The 20010-nt window shown below is 31.9% G+C and overlaps 2 protein-coding genes across 2 annotated transcripts; one reads left to right on the forward strand and one right to left on the reverse strand.

Moving 5' to 3' along the window:
• Positions 1–232: 232 nt before the first annotated feature.
• On the reverse strand, positions 233–6659 carry LOC114349465 (protein FAM136A). Its single transcript, XM_028299846.2, has 3 exons — positions 6218–6659; positions 5436–5654; positions 233–460 (listed from the first exon to the last, which is right to left on the reverse strand). Exons 1-3 carry the CDS (start codon positions 6302–6304, stop codon positions 341–343), a joined length of 426 nt encoding a protein of 141 aa, XP_028155647.1. The 5' UTR covers positions 6305–6659; the 3' UTR covers positions 233–340.
• Positions 6660–7175: 516 nt separating this feature from the next.
• Positions 7176–19192, forward strand: LOC114349464 (transmembrane protein 50B). The gene is made up of 4 exons (XM_028299844.2): positions 7176–7401; positions 7455–7583; positions 13684–13819; positions 13946–19192. Exons 1-4 carry the CDS (start codon positions 7300–7302, stop codon positions 14044–14046), a joined length of 468 nt encoding a protein of 155 aa, XP_028155645.1. The 5' UTR covers positions 7176–7299; the 3' UTR covers positions 14047–19192.
• Positions 19193–20010: the final 818 nt, after the last annotated feature.

Here is a 20010-nt window from a genome sequence, read left to right on the forward strand (position 1 = left end):
TTTTTTGTGGAAAAGTACATACATATTAACAAATCAACATAATGCATCTGTACCGAGATATTTTTATAGGCCCTATTGCGAAATTTCAATGTTGTGGTTCTGTGTAAGGAGGTTTCGCAGATCACCTGGAGGGCTATATTTTGTTATATTTTATCAACTTTATTTAATAATGTATGCAGAAATCTTGTATATTTGTTGTCCAAAGGCATGAATTAAATAATAATACACGAAGTAGTTGTTTGTTTTCATCTTTATATAATAAACAATCACAAATTACAGGAAATCAGTAATTTTGATAACTAACATAGATATTTCGAATATAAACTGCATGCAGAAGGAATCACGTTTGTCCCTTTGAAATGTTAGCTTTCATTCTCTTTAACAAGGAAGGAATATATTCGACTTGGCTATCTACGCATTTCGTAGCACAGGTTTCAAACTGAGCAGTAAATTTTTGAACCTAAAAATTAAATAATTAAAATTCTCTTCAATACATTATAGTTCAATCAACAGTAATTTCCTCGTGGAATTTTGAGAATCAAGGTCGATTTCCTTGAAAATTTGGATTTAATTAGTATTTATAACCTTTGTCAAAATCTACCCTATGCTGAAGCGGGCTTTTGCCCTGGAGGTGAAAACAACCTTATCTAGGGGATGAAAATGTTTTCAATCAAAATAACTATGGAAGTCGATAGATTGACCAATTCTGAGTAAATTTTGTTCTATAATTTTTTTTTGCAAGTTGATACTTTCCAAGTTATTAGCCATTGAAACTATGCATTTTTCATTGAAAAAACTCACGTTTTATAACCTCTTTTCATGAATAACTTAAAATTTTAATTTTATAGAAAAAATCATTCAGAACAAAATTGTAGCTAATAAAAAACAAAGAGATTCGCGTGGGACAGACCTATGTAAACCAAGAGCGGCTCTGGCAGGGAGGTGCTAGGGGCACTGCCCTCCCGCTGGTTCACTTAATGTAGTAGAAATCTCATACAATTTATTTTGAATGAATCTTTCTTTATTTAAAAAGCTAATAAATATTCAGTCGATGTGACGAGATGCTGCAAAAAGTATACAAATACATAATTTAACAGTGTTTACCCGCACCACTGATTAAAAACAATTACACAGTGTAGTTTTTAATCGATGCCCGCACCCGATGATGGGCTCTTTTTCGAGCGACCGCGGCCACTGTTGTCAAGTTAGAAAAATATCGGGCGGTAGATGATGACTTGCCGTGTGCTAAAAAAGAAATATCCTCAGATTCAGGTAGTAAGTGGCAACGTTACGGTATTTGCCTTAGCAATCGGTATCGCATCAGTATACTTCACTCCGGACACAGCCCGAGCTTAGTTTTCGGTCTGTTAAGTGTACAATTCTTATTAATTCTGAACTCATTATTGTTAATATCCGATAATTCGATATGGCAACAAATATTAATAGTGTAGGTACGCTTTATTAAGACAAAAGTACTTTGGACTTTTTTGAAGATATTCTTCTTTAGGCGCGATTCGATTGAGGGTAAATCTGCGCGCCTGCGCACACAGACAGTATGTAGTTCCTTGCTAATCTTTCAAGATAGGTGTTTATGTATCTGTATCCGTGCAAATACGTCATTAAAAGAATATATTAGTGTTTTTAGTAAATGTATTATTTATTATAATTCTTGTGTTTTTGGATTTGTGTTTCTCTGTAGTAAAATAATAAAATATTTACACTATTGGTCGCCGTGTTGTGTAATTATATCCGAAACTTACATGTCAATTAGAAGGACCTCGCTGGTGTAGTTGCTAGGGCGTTAGCTCCGAGATTGGAATGACGCGGGTTCGAATCCTGGGCGATTCATATTTATTTTTTTATTTTTGGTTTTAATAAAAATTTTTTGAAAGTGGTAGATAAGAAAGTGTTTAATTTTTAAATAAAATACAAATAACCTGTTAAGTATATTTACTTCATTGAAATTACCTATATAATAGAATATCTTCTTACGTGCGTACAAAGTACACACACATTCTTTTTTTAAATACAAAACAATTAGGACCTTCTAGACCAAAATTAGACATAATTCAGGCGGGACAAAGTGGTAATAGACAATAGAACTTTTAATCGAAAATGCAATAAGAAACATTATTTGTTAGCAGATTGATTATATCGCTTCTATTGTTTTTAAGTGTTTATTGTTTTCACCACAAGTGGACGAAGCTTGGACTATCCAGGGTGTAAATGATAAAACATATCTCAGAGAAAATTAAAAAACTGCGTTAGCTGCAAGGCTCCAAACATAATACCAATTATTAGGGTCAATAAATATTCAATCACAGTTAGACTTGGCTTTTAGAAGATCAATAAAAGAACATAACGAGATAGTGGCCAAAAACAGATATGTATTAAATAAAATAATCGACTGCATTAAATTTTGCGGAGCATTTGAATTAGCTCTAAGTGGTCACGATGAAAGTTTGACATCTACGAATCCTGGAGTATTTCGGGGACTTATCAACTTAATGGGAGAAGTTAACACTATATTGCAAAAACATGTAACCAAAAATAGTACAACCTTTTTGGAAACTTCAAAAATTATTTAAAACGAACTGCTGGATTCAATGGTATTTATAGCTCGTGGATTAATAAGCAAAGAGGTAGAAATAGCTCCTTATGTGCCAATTGAGGCTGATGAGACTACTGACGCTTCCGTTTAAGATCAAATGATTTTATTTTTAATTTTGAGATATACCCTTGGCAATCAAATCTTTGAACGATTATGGGGATATTTTATATACCTACCTGATTCGCATAATGCAGAGGGAATTAGTAAGTGTATTTGAGAGCAACTTAATAATTTAAACTTGAACAATACTCCTAATAAGTCAATTGGCCAAAGTTATGATGGCGCCACAGTCATGTCAGGCAAAATTAGTGGAGTTGAAATTCTTTTCCGTATGCTCATTTTAAATCCATTGTTATGCCCACCAGTTTAATTTGATTGTATCCAAGGCAGCTTTTGAGCATCTTCTTCTTCTTTACGTGCCATCTCCGCGACGGAGGTTGGCAATCATCATAGCTATTCTGATCTTAGATGCTGCTGCTCTGAATAGTTAGGTTGATGTGCATCCGTACCAATCTCTCAAGTTACGCAACCATTAGATTCTTCTTCTTCCTACACTTCTCTTGCCCTGGATTTTCCCCTGTGTAATTAATTGAAGTATGTTTTATCTCTCATTACGCATAACATGCCCCAGTTATTGCAGCTTTCGTGTCTTGATGGTTTCCAATATTTCCAGTCTTTTGTTGACTCTTCTCATGTTCGACTCTTTTGAGCATAAAATGGTAAAACTCTTTTTTACTAACTTAATTGTTAATAATTTCGTACTTGCCGCTCAAAATAAAAGTGCCCCACCGATATTTTTACCCACGAGCCGCCACTGATGTGAACCCAATAACAACTGAGTTATTGCTCTTTAAAGGTTGGTTATTTTCGAAGGACATCAAAATGGAGGACCTTTAATCTCAAATAACTCGAATGTGGTGCAATTTTTTGGGATAACTTAAGAGACGTCTTTCAAAGCTCATTAAAAAACATTTCAAATAAGCTCTGACAAAAGTTTTTTGCATAAGAACTGACTGACTCGCTATTAAAATGCTCTATTGTTCTTTAGTCAGGACGCACCTTGACTACTGTTCTCCAGTTTGGTCCCCACATTATTTACACCTCAAGAACAAACTTGATAGTGTTCAACATAATTTTCTTAGATATATTGGGTTCAAAAAACACATCAATTATAATTATACAGATATGGAACGATTTTTGAATATCTCTTCTCTGGATGTCCGTAGGAAGCGTAAAGATCTTACAGTATTGTTTAATATTATCAATGGCATATATTACTGCCCTGAACTCCTTGCTAAAATATTGTTGTTTGTTCCACCACGATCAACAAGACAAATTCAAACCTTTCATATTTCTTTTCATAGATATAATTACTCATATTTTACTTTTGTTCCTAGAACACTAAGACTTGCTAACTCCTTAGGTGACCTTTTACTTTTTGGTAACTCTGTTGATGTTTTTAAGAACCATTTAACCAAATTAAATATTTAGCAATGTCATAACCTTGTTATTTGTTAGTAATTAATGTTTTGTAATTATTTTACTTTGTCATGTCTTTTTAAATGTTTTGTACTCTCTCATTTTATTCTTATATATTCAACACTGTAATTATCAATATCTTATTAATATATTACCGAATTGGGCTTGCCCATATAAATAAATAAATAAATGACTCATGACGAAAATAAAGTCGATCTCTGCTTTTTTCTTTTTGAAATGTAAAAATTAAACCCTCGTCATTTCAATCCTGAATAGCTTCCCACTTGAAATTAACTTTATTTAGTTATAATTGATACGTGACCATGTGATTTGACCAGTTTGGAATGCTTAGTTTAGAAAAATGTTGATTAAATGGAAAATGATATTTTTATCATTTTAAAATGTTTTTTGTTTTGATATCATGAATACTTTTAGGTTTATTTGAAAAATGCACTTTTTTTTTTAATTATAAAAATGTCATTTTTGATTTAATAACTATTTTTTTAAACTAAGCATTCACAACCGATCAAATCACATGGATCGTATCAATAATTGATACATATAAATATTATATCTAAATAAAGTTAATTTCGAGTGGGAAGCTATTAATTTCTATTAGGACTGTGTAATGACGAGGGTTTAATTGTTACATTTCGAAAAAAAAAAGCAGGCAGTGACTTTATTTTCGTCATAATAAGTCAACCAGATCTTATGCAAAAAACTTTTATCAGAGTTCATTTGAGAGGTTTTTTAATAAACTTTAAAAGATGCCTGTTAAGTGTTCCCAAAAAATTGTACCACATTCGAGTTATTTGAGATTGAAGATTGTCCATTTCGAGGTTCTTTGAAAATAACCATCCTTTAATGAGCAATAACTCAGTCATTATTGGGTTTACATAGGTCTTTCCGATGCAAATCTCTTTGTTTTTTTATTAGTTACAATTTTGTTCTTAATGATTTTTTCTATAAAATTAATTTTTTTAAGATATTCATAAAAACGGGTATAAAACGTGAGTTTTTTCACTGAAAAATGCATAGTTTCAATGGCTAATAACTTGGAAAGTATCAATTTTGCAAAAAAAAATTTATAGAACAAAATTTACTCAGATTTGGTCAATCTATTGACTTCCATAGTTATTTTGATTGAAAAAATCTTCATCCCTTTGATGGGGTTGTTTTCACCCCCAGGGCAAAAGCCCGGATCGGCATAGGGTAGATTTTGAAGAAGAGGGTCAACCGAGGTTAAATTCAAATTTTCATTAAAATCACTGTAGATTCTCAAAATTCCACGGTTTTACAGTTTTTTACCGCTGATGACTGGTCTATTAATTACACATCTTTTTACCTCAGAGTCTGTCGGATTAGGACCCATTTTAAGTTTGATATCATCATTACAGTCTAGAACACATCTCTGTAGTTTATTCTGAAGGTGATCCATTTCTGTTTGTACATATGATTGAGCCCAATGAATCTTTGTGGAGCAACGCTCCACACACTTTTGAACCTGCTCTAAGGATCCATCTCTATTATCGCAGCAAGTTGCAGCACATCGGTGCATATCTGCCTACAATTTAAATTATAAATAATTCACATCTCAAGATATTGTCGGCCTAATGTAAAAAATGCACAAGTCCAAAATATTCAATTTGTCACAAGTCTTTTGATGGCACCTGTTAGCATTAATCAAAAGCTTTGTACGGCTGTATTTTCTTGTAATATAGTCTACTAGATTTTGCTAAAATTGCAGAAATGAATTCTGCATAAGTCCATTAATGTTGAAAACCATATGAAATCTGCACAAGTCCGCTCTTGTTAGAGGCCAAACTGTTCAAATGTAAAAAGTCTTTTCATTGTAAACGGGTGAGTACCTACCTACAGGGTAGAGTTTAAAATGACACAACATATTGTTTGATAATTAAAGGTGATTACTAAAACGGACTTGTGCAATTTTCACATTATATTTACTTGTGTACACTAAGTGGAGTTATGCACAGTTAGTTTTTTGTCCTTCCTGTAAAATCGGGTATTTTTGATTTATGCACTTTTCACATTAGGCCGACGATATGTGTAAAGGTGTAAGGATTAAAGTTGTGAATAAAAACCTGGTAAATACCTTGTGTCACTCACTTGCATTTTCCGTAAATATTGGAGGTCCAATTCATTAATTAGTTTGGTCATTTCTTGTTCAATCCTCTGCCTCTGTTGTTCAACCATTGTGAATGTTGTTACTGGTATAACTTTCAAATTTTTCTTTAATTTGATATAAAGGTAGGATTTCAACCAGATCTACGGTTTTGTAATAGTTTTACGTTGAATATTTAATATAATTTTTCTAATAAATGTGTGGACATCACAGTTATATGAAATTGACAGTTCATCAACCTTACATAATCATAACCTAATTTTGTTATCACGTGTGAAAAGTAGCCGGTGTGAAGTTTGTACATGCGAAAATTTGGGAAAAATATTAAACTACAACAAGAATATGAATTTCTCACATTTTGCTAATTACTAATACAGAATTAAGCTAAGAACTAGTTAAAAACATGAAAGGTTTATGCCTTTGAGGGCTTCACTTTCACTTACGAAGCTTACTACTTGATATGCAACTAATAATACAATTCGTCCAATGGTTTTAAAATTTTTTCCTAAAATCCATTTTAACTTTGATATAAGTGTACATTGTTAATCATTTTAAAAGATAAACTGTTTAAATAAACTGCAAAGTGCTATTATTATATACATTTTATCTAAATATTCACTTTTAACTAGAAATCTTGTTTAAAAAATAGTTGCGCAACCACCAAAATTTAGACTGTCAAAAATTGCGCTCGCGCTCTCGCCAAAATTTAAACTGTCAAATGTTTTAACAATTTTACTAAAAAATACGAAAGAAATCGATTCCAAAAACATTTAAAAATAAATTGTTATTTTATCTGCAAAGCTTATAATTTATTTAAATGTATCTGTAAAGTTCTTAGCCTACGTTATATAAATAAATCTAAAATGTGTGTGTAATTAAATTATTCACCTCCGCCTATGAGTTTCACTGACATATGAAGTGTCAATGTCAATGTGAATTGCACCTATCTTCGTTGGTATGACCACGTATGACTCATAAAGTGACACCTTGATTATTATCTTGTCAAATTAGAATGAAATTTTGAGATTAGTATTGTTTACCTTATAAAATACAATAAATTAGCAAAATGGCCATTGAATGTTTCGAAAATATTAGTATGCCTCCGTGTATATGGTTCGAGGGAGGAGATAAACGAAATGCTCTAGCTTCGATGTTAGCAGGCTTATTGGTAAATAATAGCATTAACTACTAAAGAACCTTGATTAATGTTTGTTCTTGCAGTTTTTTACTGGATGGTGGATAGTCATAGATGCAGCTAGCGTTTACGGCAATATCCTAGCTGGTTACCATATGTGCGGAGTTGTAGGAACAGTCTCTTTGCTTATGGTAAATTCTGTATCCAATGCACAGGTAAGATCTGTCAATTCAAAGTGCTTTATCTTCAGACACAAGGATTTTCTGTTAGTTTTGTATAAAGTGTCCTTTTCCAATTTTTATAATACCTAAGTAATAAATAGCACACTTAGTTTTGGTCTATGCCTTTCAAAATTTCATTAAATGGAATACCCCAGATAAGTAACTGCTTATCAGCTAATAAAAATGTGAGGGAAGTTGAAGATAGTAATTATAAATTTATCTTATAGGAGTTTACTAATATATACACTATTTTTATCAGTAATTTTCCCTAATGTGTTTTTAAACACATTATTTTTTGTTAGATTATAATAAAATAAATAACAGCGAAGAATTCAGTGCCAATATTTTTATCATGTAATACCAAGTTAATAATAAATGTAGAAATTAAATAGAGTATGGTATATCAGAAAGTCTCTTTTATTTATTTTATTTCAACAGCCTTTGATGACCTAGGCTATAATAATGGGGTGGCTTCTTGTCCAATCATGCTCCTTGCCTACTAAATTGTCTTACTGTTCTCCACTCATCCCTATTTGTTTCTCTTTCTTCCCAACCTTCAATTCCTTTTTTGCCTAGGTCATCTTTTTGTTCTTTGCGTGATTGGGTCCATTTTAGTATCCTTTTTGGCATCCGCTTCATTTCCATTTACATCACATGCTCCATCCATATCATGCTTGGTTCGTTACATATTTCCTGTAGCTCCTTGTTTGTTTGTCCCACCCGACCTTCCACTATGTTTTTGCATACATATAGTTCTTCCAATTTCTCAGTTTTTGCTTTTTTCATTGTCCATACTTCACTATCATACATCATATGAAATGAAAGTAAACTCTTCTTTTTGCACTGTATTTCTGAGTATCATGCTGCAGTGCTTAGTGAAAACGCTGCATCTGCAAAAATCTGAAAAAATTAAGTTTTTACTTTTTTCTAACGCAAATGTGCATATCTATCTTATTTGCTTACTAAAAATGACGTAAGTTAATCCAAAATACATTAAACACTGCATCGTATGCCATATCCTGTGTAAATGTATACAAATACTTCGAACAAAAATCTATTTTACTCAAATGTGATGTATCTGTAGATACGGCGTTTTGGGTAAGCACGGCAGCATGTACAGCTGGTTCCTAAAAAAACTGATACAACTCTTAGTAAAATTTGATCATTTTGAGCAGTGTATTTGATTGGTCTGACATTACCTATATTATATTTATTATGACAGACAAATAATAAAATAAACAAACAAACAACTGACTACACATATATTTACGCCAGTCAATGGGAGCAAGAATAGGATATTTATTTATTTATTCACGGGCAAGCCCTATTCAGATATAAACGTTACAGTGTTCTAAATTATATAACATTATTATACAAGTATATATAACATTAATGTTAACCAATTATATAACATAAATTATCATAATATAACATAAAGTGGTTTGAGAAAAAATAATGCTATGAGTAGTACAGTTACAAAAAAAGAAAAAAAAAAGAATAAGATAACATTAGGTCAGTACAATTACAAACAAAAGATATCACTTAAATCAAGGTATAACGGTTTTGAGTTATCTAATACATACAGGTCATGTAACACTAATCACAATACAAAAGCTCTGGCCGAAAATATTAAAAAGTTAAAAAGTTAAGGAAAAAATATGGTTTTTAAAGCGGGAAACTGATATATTAAAAATTTCGAGGTTATTTAATGAGTTAGCTATAGTATTTTTACTACAAAAACGTTATTACGTAGGTCAAAATTTTTGACGTAAGAGAACTGTGAAAACATTAGAATGTGACTTTTCATTATTGCCATGTTTATTATAAACACGGCAATAATGAAAAGTCACATTCTAATGTTTTGACAGTTCTCTTACGTCAAAAATTTTGACCTACGTAATAACGTTTTTGTAGTAAAAATACTATAATCGAAGAGTTCTAGGAATAAATGTGTTGTAAGAATAATTGAATCTATGAAAAGAGACATGAAAGGTTTGCACCTGCCTAGTCGAATGACTGGGGACAAATAGAGATATTTTGGAGAGAAGCTCGGGGCAGTTACACAGCCCGTTGATAATTTTAAATAAAATTATTAAGTCTCTTTGTTTTCTGCGTACCTCAAGAGGAGGTAAGTTCAGTATGCGCTCTAATACAGAATAGTCGTAGTATACATGCATCTTAGTGGCAGTATTTCTCAGAAAAGTGTGTTGGACAGCCTCAAGTTTCAGTTTATCAGTAAAGTAATAGGGGGACCAAATTGTGGAACAGTAATCGAAATGAGATCTAACCGGGGAGAAATAAAGGGATTTAATAGCTGAGATGTTTGTAAAGTCTCTGGTGGTTCTTTTTATAAAGCCAAGCATCTTCATAGACTTCTGTATTGTACTGGAAATGTGTGATTTATAGCTAAGGGCGGAGTCAAGGATCACACATAGATCCCTAGTTTCAGAGGCAGAATGTAAGGTCAGATTATTTATACTATATTCGAAGATGATTGGATGATGAGTTCGGTGGAAACGAAGAATATGGCATTTGGATGCATTCAAACACATACCATTTTGCATACACCAGTTAGATAGGCGATCAATATCACCTTGTAGACTAAGTGAATCAGCCTCACATGTGATTATTTTAAAACATTTTAAATCATCAGCGAATAACAAAGTTTCACTTACTTGGAAACAGGGTATTAGATCATTGATAAATATATTAAACAACAGAGGTCCCAAGTGTGATCCTTGTGGTACACCTGAGGTAACAGAGATGGTATGAGAATAGTGATGATTAACCCTGACAATTAGCTCTTGAGCCACTTCAATATAAGGCCACCAACTCCGTATAAATAAAGTTTATGAATCAAGAGCTCATGGTTAACTTTGTCGAAAGCTTTGGAAAAGTCAGTATACACAGAGTCAACTTGTAAACTCCTCTCAAGAGCATCTGTCAAAAAATCAACATATGGATATTACCTCCGAATTCTATCCTACTGCATGGATTTTAATGAAATTTTGGGCCTTGCCTGTACTTATCTCCTAATTCAAAGTCTACCCTATGCCGATGTGTGCTTTTATCTTGGGGGTGGTTCCCAAAATTTGTTGGTTAAAATTACCACGGAATTCGCTAGAGAACCTAATTCTAAGCAAGAACTGTTCTATAATTTGTTTTTGAAAATTCAATACTTTTTGAGATATTCGTGGTTGAAAATTGGCCATTTTCATTGAAACATAATACCTTTTCGAACGGTTTTTTGCGAATACCTTAAAAACTATGCATCTAACTAAAAAAACTACATTATACATTTTTGTAGGTTATAAAAAAACAATGAGACATTTGCCTTCATAAATGTTCTAGTTATAATACAAAAAGAGATATGGTAGGTGAAAATAGTTTGTTTTTTGGTACATTCTCAAATTGGTGTATTCAACTTTAAATAACAGAGAAACGGTCGATTTTAGGTGTATAATGCTACTAATACCTTTTATAGTGCTTGAAAAGACCTTTAAAATGAGCTATATTAAAGGTCCACTACATTAAAACTAAGCGAGATATGCTGCAAACGAAATTGATAACTAATGCATTTTAAGAAAAAATGAGAAGTAATTTTAACCCCCATCCACCAAAATGTAAATGCATCGTTTTCCTTCTACAATACCTTTTATTATAGTGTTATTTCTATGTTCAAAAAGTTGGATGGGTTTAAAATGAATGGTTTTTGAGAAAAAAGATCAAATTATAGAATGCATTTTTAAAATTTCTTAAAAATCTTACTTTTTCTCCATGTAACTTGAAAATGTTAAGAGATATAGTAATGAAAAATAAAAAGGAAATTTTTATCTGAAAAAGCCCTATATTTTTGTGTGGTATCTTTTTTTCGTATCTCTTATCTTTTTCGAGTTACATGGAGGAAAAGTAAGATTTTTAAGAAAATTTAAAAATGCGCTCTATAGTTTGATATTATTTTTTTCGAAAACCATTCATTTTAATCCAGTCCAACTTTTTGAACATAGAAATAACACCATAATAAAAAGTATGGTAGAAGGAAAACGGTGTATTTAAATTCTGATGGATGAGGGGTTAAATATACTTAACATTTCTTTTTAAAATACATTAGTCATCAACTTTTTTGCAGAATATCTCGCTCAGTTTGAATGTAATCGACATTTAGTATTGCTCATTTTAAAGATCTTTTCAAGCACTACAAAAGTTATTAGTATCATTATGCACTTAAAATCGACAGTTTCTCTGTTATTTCAAGTTGAATGCACTGATTTAAGCATGCAGCCAAAAAACAAACTCTTCTTACCTACCATATCGCTCTTTGTATTTTAACTAGAAGATTTATGAAGGAACGAATCTTTGTTTTTTTATAACCTATAGAAATATTTTATATATTTTTTTTGTTAGATGCATAGTTTTTAAGGTATTCGAAAAAATCCGTCCGAAAAGGTGTCATTTTTCAATGAAAATGGGCAATTTTCAACCACGAATAACTCAAACAGTATTGATTTTTCAAAAAATAATTATAGAACAGTTTTTGCTTAAAATTAGGTTCTCTAGCCTCTTCCGTGGCTATTTTAACAAAAACATTTTTCACCCCGAGAAGGGGTGGGAATCACCCCCAAGATAAAAGCGCACATCGGCATAGGGTAGACTTTGTTTCATGAGCTATTCCCTACTTACTGTGAAAATATCAAGTAAATCGATGTAGTAGGATGGAATTCGGAGCCAAATACCCTCATTGACTGCCCTAATTATGTTTATTCATAAATTGTAATAATTATTAAGGTCTAAATTTTGATATTATTTTGAATTCCTGCATTTTATAAAGAGTATACAAATGATAGTTTTTACATAAATTATAATAAAATATATTTTTGCTAAATTAAAATATTAAAGCCGCCATTTTTGAGGTTGAACAGAATAAGTTATTTGACAAATTTTAAGATTTGGCAGTGACAGTATGTAAATAATAAGTATTTATCCTTCAAAATACACTGCTCAATTTTCTACAAAATACGCTTTAAGAGTCGTATCAGTTTTTTTAGGAACCAGCTGTACTTTAACTTGTCTTGACTTTTCTTGATTTATTTCCAAGCCAAATCTTCTTTTCTTCTTCTTTTCTAACGTTTTTATAACATTTCTTAATTCTGTTCTTGTTTTTGTTGGAAACAAAAGTAAGATCATCAGCGAAGGCCATGGTTGTTGTTGAAGATGGTTGTAGTCATTTTAACTCAGCTATTTCTGATCGTTGTTTATAATGCCAAATTAACCCCTTAACGTGCATACTCGTGTTAACTCGAGCATGCTAAACTGTCCAAACACCCGAGATAATTCGAGCAGCGTTTTATTTTAAGTTGAATTTTCACACTCAAATGCAATCGAGAATTGAAAATAATAATGTGAAAGCAAAAAATATATCCTTTTTCCACTTATCACTTATGACTGATCTCTTCCTTGTGAGTCGCTTTCTGACAAATGAGCAAATTCATATTCTGATTCGCTAATTTTTCAATATATATATTTTACTAAAATATAATGTAAAATGTAACATAATAATAATAGGTTTGTTCCAACACAACGAAAAACAGTCATATAACGATCACACTCCTATGAAGTAAACAAAATACATTCCAACAAAAAGATGATTGTTGATCGCATCATCCTTTTGGTTGTTTCAACAAAAATTGACAGTTTTGTGATGATCACTTCAGTATTCGGATAAATGCAAGTACTTGTTGGGCTGATCTACGCACTAGGATCACTGTTTTCATTAAAAACAGTTTTTTTTGTTTTGGCCGGTCTTTTTCAAAAAAACTGTACATTAAGGGGTTACAAAGCACCATAAATAATGGATCTCCTTGTCTAAGACCTCTGTTCATTTCAAATTTATTCAATGAAAATCCTCTCTATACTATATGACTTTGTGTGCTATTCAGAGTAATTCTTACTAACCTAAGCAGTTTTGTAGGTGTGCCCAAGGTGCTCAGTGCTTCATATAGTTTATTCTTTCTTAACCTATCATGTGCTTGTTTAAAATCTATGAACCTTTGTAATAGGCCCTTTATATGTAATTACAAGATTAATAATTTTTCAGATGAGAGGTGATGCCTATGAAGGAGGCTGCATGGGATCACGTGGAACTAGGATTTGGCTGTTTTTAGGTTTCGTTATGGGTTTTGCTGCAGTGATAGCCTCGTGTTGGATATTATTTGCTGATTTTATGGTAGAGGGTAAGTTAACCTAATGTGGTCATTACAAATGTAATCATGACTCAATAGAAATCTATTTACAGATTATTTTTTTAAAAAAGCTTGTTTGTATTGAATAATTTACATGATTTCCTTTAATATTTTCAGGAAAACGATGGTCTGGAGTGTCACTTTTCCTCCAGAATGCACTGATTTTTATCTCCTCGATTATATACAAGTTTGGAAGATCTGAAGATCTGTGGGGTTGAACAGTATTGAAGATCTACAAAGTCCATATACACATTAGGATTATTTTCTGTTAAGGGTTGTTTGAACGGTAGTGTATAACTTTTTGTCACAAGAAAAGGTATGTGAATATGTTGTGATTCATGCAAGTTTGAGGTTATAATTTGTCCAGTTAAAAAATGTAAAATTAATTGGCTTCTATCCTGTATTAATAGTTCATCAGAAATATGTGTTCACTTGAATCTCTTACTTATGCAATGCCAATTTATCAGGGATGTCTCTTTAGGTTTACATACAGTCGGAAAAATGAAAGATTACCCATGAACGATCACATCAATCACTTATTTTGTATTTGCTGTCTTTTTCTATAAATAACAAACGTTTGTTATAGAAAAAGACAGCAAATACAAAATAAGTGATTGATGTGATCGTTCATGGGTAATCTTTCATTTTTCCGACTGTACAAGGGATAAACCATGGCCGTCATATTAGATGTGGCAACATTGTCGAGCTGTCAAATAGAGGGCCTATTTATAAAATTTAATAGTGGTTAATAGCTGGAAGAATACAATTTGAGAGTTTTATTTGATTAAATTAACACAAAATATTTATTTTACTTAGATTATTATAGACAAAAGTATACAAAATACACTTATAATAAATGTGATATGAGAAAAATATTTTAAAAGAAATGGTAGATGATCGAAATTAAACTCATATTAAAGAACTGTCTTGGAAACTTTTAAAAAATTGTTTTTCAAAGTATGTAATTATAAATTAGAGTTTGCAATGTATTATGAACTATGGTTGTAATTTGTACAGTAAATATTGATGGAATGGTTAAGCAACTCCTATTTAAAATGTCAACACTAAAGACAGTTTTACATTATGCTATTTTCATGCTAGGCAAGAGCCATGCAAGGCAGATCATGCAACTGCTCATGCCCACGCGCTATTTCCATACAATTCCTGTGCTAGACGAAAAATTAAAACATTTTCTATTTTTCATGCTATTTTGATGCAAGTTGTCAAATTTCATGTTGCCAATATAACAAAATTTACAGTTTAGAATAAAACTTAACATTATTGTGTAAATTTAAATGTTATTTATTGGAAGTAATAATAATTTGTGATTTATACTTGAATATATTTAATGTTGGACCGAAATTTCCAACTGACATATCTAAAGGTAATGTTTTGGTATATTTCTCTTGTTGGCAACAATGAACGTGATATCAAAAATTGCACAGAAATAGCTCTGATGTAAAAAGATCAGGCTAGGGAAGAGATATGCCATGCAAGACGGACTTACATAGCATGAGACTTGCATAGCCTTGATGTAAAGCTGCTTTAAGAGATATTTTTATATCTCAATTCACTGTTGTCAAATCTCAATGTTTTCAATGTTCTGGGCTTGTGCTGTCACGGGAGCCATGTCCCTACCAATGTTAATTTTGGCAAATACATTTTATTTATGAAGTTTGACAATACCACTCTATCTAAAATTTAAAAAGACAACCCTGGCACTAAAAGAAATCATGTACTTATGCAATTATCAATAAGTAACTTCATACTTAGGTGTATATACAGGGCGTTTCATTAACAATTGTCCATATTGTAACTGGAGAAACCTTAGCACAAAATACGAAGATTTAACCTAAAACACTTAAATAAAAATATTCCTCCTTACCGAGATATAGAGTGTTTTATTACAAATATTCTGAAATTATTTTAGACCATTGTTCAAGCACCTTTTAATATTTTTTGTTCAAGCTTTACACACAGTTTACACATGCTAAGGTACTTTAACTAGTCTTAAAAGATAGTTTTCCGCTGTTACCAGAGGCGTGCTGTAGGGATATATACTTCATTTTCGCCCCTTTTTCCCCCTCACAATCTACGCCACTGTCGTAATAATCATTTCAGCATGCTTTTTTGATTCCTTGTTACTTTTTACATAAATATCATCCTTTTATCTCATTGCGATAAAGTAAGTAGTTTTCAAGTTATTTGCGTTTAAATATAATGGATTCCATAATACTATGTACTTTAAACTACATTCAATAATATTTTAAAATACATAATATTATTGAATCCATTACATTAAAACGCAAATAACTTGAAAACTACTTACTCTATCGCATTGAGACAAAGGATGATATTTACGTAAAAAGTAATGAAGAATCAAAAAAACATGCTGAAATGATTATTACGACAGTGGCGTAGATTGTAAGGAAGGAAAAGGGGCGAAAAGGAAGTATATATCCCTACAGCACGCCTCTGGTAACAGCGGAAAACCATCTTTTAAGACTAGTTAAAGTACCCTAGCATGTGTAAACTGTGTGTCAAGTTTGAACAAAAAATATTAAAAGATGCTTTAACCATGGACTAAAATCATTTTAGAACATTTGTAATAAAACACTCTGTATCTCTCTAAAACACATTAAAATTGAAATGGGAATACGCTGGACATGTAGCTAGGAGCGATCTAAACAAATGGCACAGAACAATTCTAACCTGGAGACCATACCAACCATAGATATATAATACTCTAGATTGCGCCTTACGATCTTAAAATGGGTGACGCTTGCGACAGAGATAAATGAGCCTATTTGGTCGGTAGTCTCTTTCTAATTCAAGGGGAGTATCGACGACGTCACTATCCTACTCTGTCGTCGAGTATTTTAGATGGTTTGACAGTTCGAGCGGATGGCGACGAGAACTGGTCGTTTGTCTTCGGACGTGGATAATCCTGGTTCGAATCCCATACCAATCTTTACTTTTTTTATTTTTTATAAACAATATTGCGTTTATTAGACATTATTACATCTCTAAAGTAAATCTATGCAAATAAATATATAACAAATAAGAAAAACTCTGTAGGTACCTATATATTTTTAAAAATATAAAAGCCAATGTTATTTTTTTAATAAGTTAATTGTAGAATAGTATAAAGTAATTGTTAAAAATATTCGTAAAAAATTACCAATAATTAATATCAACATAATGTACCATCGATTTATTAATTGAATCGGTCATTTCAAAAACAACATGAGTCACATATTCCTAATTTTACAGAAGAGCAAAGAAAACTAACTATATAGTCGAAAGATGGATGAAATGGATGACATCAAAATTCAGAGTTATATTGTAGTTTTGTTCCTAATGTTTTTACTGGACTGGTGTCGTTTTTGCACACAACGTTTATCTTAAAGGAGTCTATTCCTCTCAAAAAGTTAGTTTCTGAAAATTGTGGACTTTGCTGTTTTTTAAATGACCGATTCAATTATAAGTAATTAGACATTATTTTTATTTATGAAACTATTGTTACAATTTTTTAAAAAAGTAGAAGCAAAACAAACATTCACATCATTCGAATAAGGACGAATTTATATTAATAACGAATGACTTTTATTTTACTATCATCATCATCATCGGTGACCGCTGACAGCCCATGGAGGGCCATGGTCGCCCGTTGGGGTTTCTAGGCTCTAAAGTTTTACATGGTGTGGAGGCCAGCCACACGCATAACTCCTCAAAAGTTCTAAACGATATTTATCTAAAATATTACTTTCTTGTTTCTTTTTTTGAGGAGGTCTTTTCGGCGTTATGTGTGCTTTGCTTGTTTGACTATAGCTGCCCATGTTTTTCTTTCCTTTGCTTGTTTTTCCCATTCTCGTATTCCTAGGTCTTTCAAATCCTGGTTAATACCATCAATCCATCTCTTTCTAGGCCTACCTCTCGGTCTTTTCCCATTTAATTATTTTCTAAGTAATTTTTTTGTATTTCTCTTATCATCCATCCTTTCTACGTGTCCTAACCAACTCAGTCGTTTACTTCGTATTTCTTTTGTGATAGTAGGTCTGTTAAACACTCTGTTTATTTCGTGGTTCATTCTTATACGCCATTCTCCATTCTCCTGTATAGGTCCATATATTTTCCTTAAGATTTTTCTTTCCCATCTAAGAAGTTGTTCCTCTTGTTCACTAGTCAAGGCCCATGTTTCTGATGCATACATTACTACAGGTCTCATTATTGTTGTGTATATTTTTACTTTTGAATTAATCGATACTGATTTTGACTTTATGATATTTTGTAGGCTGTAGAAGCATTTATTTCCAAGCGAAATTCTTGCTGTTACCTCATCACTGTTTTTATTTCCTTCTGTTATTGTTGATCCTAAATATTTGAAACGGTCCACTCTTTCAAATATTTGCCCGCTCACTATACAGTTTTTTATACAGTCACTATACTTTATTTTACTATACAGTTCACAAATTATGTATTCCAATATTAACTTACTATACATACATTTATTATCTGCTAGATTTACTTAGGTCCATTTTTCAGATGTAAAAATATCTAATAAACGCAATATTGATTAAATAAAAATAAAAAAAGTAAAGTTGGTATGGGATTCGAACCACGATTATCCACGTCCGAAGACCAAAGACCATTTCCCGTCACTACCCGCTCCCGAACACATATTACTCGATAAAGTGGGATATTCACGTCGTCGATATTCCCCTTAAATTAAAAAGAGACTACCGACCAAATAGGCTCATTTATCTCTGTCGCAACCGTCACCCATTTTAAGATCGCAGGGCGCAATCTAGAGTATTATATATCTATGATACCAACAAAAAAGACCCAGAGGCAGACCTCCTATGAGATGGACAGATTGATCTGAAACGAACTGCCGGGAAAAATTGGCTACAAGTAGCGTACAACAAAAAACAATGGAAAGGAAGACTTGGAAGAGACTTATGTTCAGATGTGGACGTGAATGGCTAGACGAAGAAGAAGAAAGAATAAAACACTCTGTATCTCGGTAAGGTAGAATATTTTATTTAAGTGTTTTGGGTTAAATCTTCGTATTTTGTGATAAGGTTTCTCCAGTTACTATATGGACAATTATTGTTAATGAAACACCCTGTATATAGAAACATAAAAAATTTAACAAATTTTAAATATTTTGATCGCTTTTGTTCAAATTTTATCTTGTAAGGTTATTAATCATCATCAGTGCTATAACAAATATATTTGAGCATGAATCGCTTTTTGTACACTTTAGGTTGTAAATGTATTACTATAAATACTTTTCAGTAACTTTTGTATGTATCCACTTTTAATGTACATGTTATACTAAATAAATGTGATTCCTTTTTATTTTGTGTCTCTTTACCTTTTCACGTTTTACCTGTGGGTATGTTGAGTTTGTTGTGCCTGAATCACTTCTAGCCAGAGAAATTAGCAACAAAATAGCAGATCTGTTTTCGTGACACTCTGATACAGGTATCTAACAACTGCTCTATGTAGAGACCTATCAAAAGCAAAATCTAAATGTTATCCAAGCATGGATAACATATTTATGAATATAAGAAAAGATGCAGAGCGCCTAAATAACATTGACAGAAAATCCAAGATACCAAAGAAAAGTTCAAAGCAACGAAATTATGTCTTTCTGGCAAGAAGTAAGGAAAATAAAAAGAGTTATTAGAACAAGAGTATGTACATGTACACACACCCAAACTTATATTTTTGAAGTTATACTTCTTTACGGGCGTAATGACGGAGAAAATTTAATATGGTAAAACCTAGCGACCGGGCGCATGCGCATTATAACTTTGTTCTGATTGGATGTTCAAATGACATGACAAAAATTATCCAATATGGCAGCTGTGGGACTGTGGTTTGGTTATAATGTATGCTTGTTGCGTTTTAAAATTTGTAGGAAGAGAAACAACAAACAAAAAGTTAGTAAATGGTTATACTGCCTTTTTAAATAGTTTTCATATTATATTTTTGGACTTATTTACATAGACGAGATGATTGTTGCATGCCAATGTGAAAGCTCATCAAACTGTGACTAGTATGCCTGCCGCAGATCTCGCTTATTCAAAGCTAAAGAATCTTTCACTGGTAAGTGTTTTATAAATAGTTGATCAAATTTTGTTATGATATTTGAACATAGCCACTTTGCACGA

This window comes from Diabrotica virgifera, chromosome 6 (assembly GCF_917563875.1).
Source record: "Diabrotica virgifera virgifera chromosome 6, PGI_DIABVI_V3a".
NCBI classification, from domain to species: Eukaryota; Metazoa; Arthropoda; class Insecta; order Coleoptera; family Chrysomelidae; genus Diabrotica; species Diabrotica virgifera.

Excerpts from the sequence above, each read along its gene's own strand:
- LOC114349464 (XM_028299844.2), top strand. The coding sequence starts at position 7,300 with ATGGCCATTGAATGTTTCGAAAATATTAGTATGCCTCCGTGTATATGG. Across the intron at positions 7,402-7,454 it reads CGATGTTAGCAGGCTTATTG|TTTTTTACTGGATGGTGGAT; the intron begins GTAAATAATAGC and ends TTGTTCTTGCAG. Across the intron at positions 7,584-13,683 it reads ATTCTGTATCCAATGCACAG|ATGAGAGGTGATGCCTATGA; the intron begins GTAAGATCTGTC and ends ATAATTTTTCAG.
- LOC114349465 (XM_028299846.2), bottom strand. The coding sequence starts at position 6,304 with ATGGTTGAACAACAGAGGCAGAGGATTGAACAAGAAATGACCAAACTA. Across the intron at positions 5,655-6,217 it reads AATATTTACGGAAAATGCAA|GCAGATATGCACCGATGTGC; the intron begins GTGAGTGACACA and ends TTTAAATTGTAG. Across the intron at positions 461-5,435 it reads CTAATCCGACAGACTCTGAG|GTTCAAAAATTTACTGCTCA; the intron begins GTAAAAAGATGT and ends TTTAATTTTTAG.